General features: G+C 43.5%; 1 protein-coding gene across 1 annotated transcript; it reads right to left on the minus strand.

Annotated features, from left to right (window-relative positions):
* Positions 1 to 468: 468 nt before the first annotated feature.
* LOC108381552 (uncharacterized) lies at positions 469 to 856 on the minus strand (the record flags this gene model as incomplete). Its single annotated transcript, XM_017637970.1, has 1 exon — positions 469 to 856. A coding segment is annotated over exon 1 (388 nt), but the record flags the coding sequence as incomplete, so codon positions are not given.
* Positions 857 to 1914: the final 1058 nt, after the last annotated feature.

The following is a 1914-nucleotide window of genomic DNA, read 5'->3' on the forward strand; positions in this document are numbered from 1 at the left end:
GTTATTCTTTGGATAACAAGGTTGTTAGTTTCTTAAAAAGAGCCGATTTTAGGTGTTAATTTTCGTAGCTGATTAAGCTTTCAAGTGGACCAAAATCGCTTGACCACAGAGCAAGAATGACGCCTCTGCCTTACCTCTACCAAAGTCCTTTTTTTGGATTCACTAGGGAAGCCGATGGCATCTTGGGCTTTCAGAGTTGAGAAGACATTTCTTGGCATATATAATAAAAAAGAATGACTTATTAATCGGTCAAGCTGTCCAAGTTTGCCCTCGATAAATTGCATTTCACTTTAGAGACACTTTGAAAAGCCGCTGCCATAGCCAAGTTAGTTCTTAGGTGACTACCATTAAGTAAGCCACCATTTCGAGGACGATATGTAGCTTTCATTTAATTTTAAAAACATTAATTTCTACCTATAGCTTTACTTATTCAATAAATATATGTTTGTATATAAATTTTTAACTCACCCAACAAGTGTGTACGAAAGTGTATGACATCGCGCAACGCCACTTCCTCATTCCTGTAGAGAATCTGAAAGATGCGCGATGCACCGCAGCCGTTAATTATGCATGCAGATCCTGACAATAGGCTGCCGCCATTCGTATCCTGGGCGTCGCGCTGCTCCTGCAGTATATCGCCCTCGCCCCCCTCGCCCACCCCGTCACCGCCGCTGCTGTCGCCACCACCACCGCTGCCACCGTTCGTGGCTGTCTGCGCTTGTGTGTGCACTTCTGCCGCATGTGAATTGTTTTGCGGTGTGTCTGGTATACTGGTTTCCACCTGCACGGGAAGTCGCGGTGAGACACGCAGGCCGCAACGTACCTGGTAGAGGCTGCGGAAGAGATATAAATTCATATAAATGTGGAATATGATTTACCGAGACGTTACGACATACATATAAGTTAAGTATATTTTTACAAAAAAGAGCTTAAAACAGTCGCTGATGAGTTTTATACAGAAGGGCAAGCAGTTATCAGGTGCGTTCTCATCGAAAAGCTCATTTATTCAACCCATTTTACATTCACAGCGCGCTTGTCAATTGGCAGTTCGACAAGCTCTTTAAATGCCGCCATGCGCGTATTTTTCTGGCCTTTTCGCGGCGGAAAACATGCATTTATTTTTAATCTCTTCAACGTAACATCGTCTGAGCATAAATATTCAGCTGTGCAAATTCCACTTGAGCGCCCAGGAAAATTTCCACCAAATAATAAGACTAGCAAGGCAGCTATAGCTACATACATATGTATGTATGTATGTATGTAGTAGAGTGGTGCAGGCGAACTGTCAGCCCGCCAGCTGAGCCGAGGCGAGAGCAGTAGACAGATGGGCAGACGACGTACATGGCGTATGAGCAACGCATGCATTGCGATGTTCGCGAACGCCTGTGAAATGTGTATTGTGAAAAGAGTGCGTGCTGTTAAAAAAAATAAATAAATAATACAACAACAAGAAACAAGCGAGTCGAAAATGCCAAATTATTTGTTATGGCTTCTGGAGCTGACATGTGCTTTTCATAAACGACCAACTGATTTGTTGAGTGCTTGACGGCCGCGATGACGGGGAGTGTTGCGAGTAGCTGTGTGGGAACGGCAGACACCTACACATTTATGTTTAGAACTAATGTACGGTTTATTCGTGTGATGCCATTTAATTTGGTTTTTCATAGTATTCAGCGGCGTAAATGTCAAAAGCGATGAGCTAAAATAAAATGCTCGCTATCGTGGGAAAAAGGCGGAGAGGCGTGCAGCGCATGTGGCGAAGTAGTGCACAGTGTATGCCTTCGCGCGCTTATTTCCCTGTTGGCTTTAATTAATTTTTAATTTGATATATTTACTGCATGCAACATGCACAGATGTCAGTGAAATGTCAAAACTGCTGTCAGCGATTTTCAATGACATTGGCTTCTGCTAGGC

This window comes from Rhagoletis zephyria, unplaced genomic scaffold (genome assembly GCF_001687245.7).
Source record: "Rhagoletis zephyria isolate East Lansing unplaced genomic scaffold, Rhagoletis_zephyria_1.1 Rzeph_scaffold_22919, whole genome shotgun sequence".
NCBI lineage: Eukaryota > Metazoa > Arthropoda > Insecta > Diptera > Tephritidae > Rhagoletis > Rhagoletis zephyria.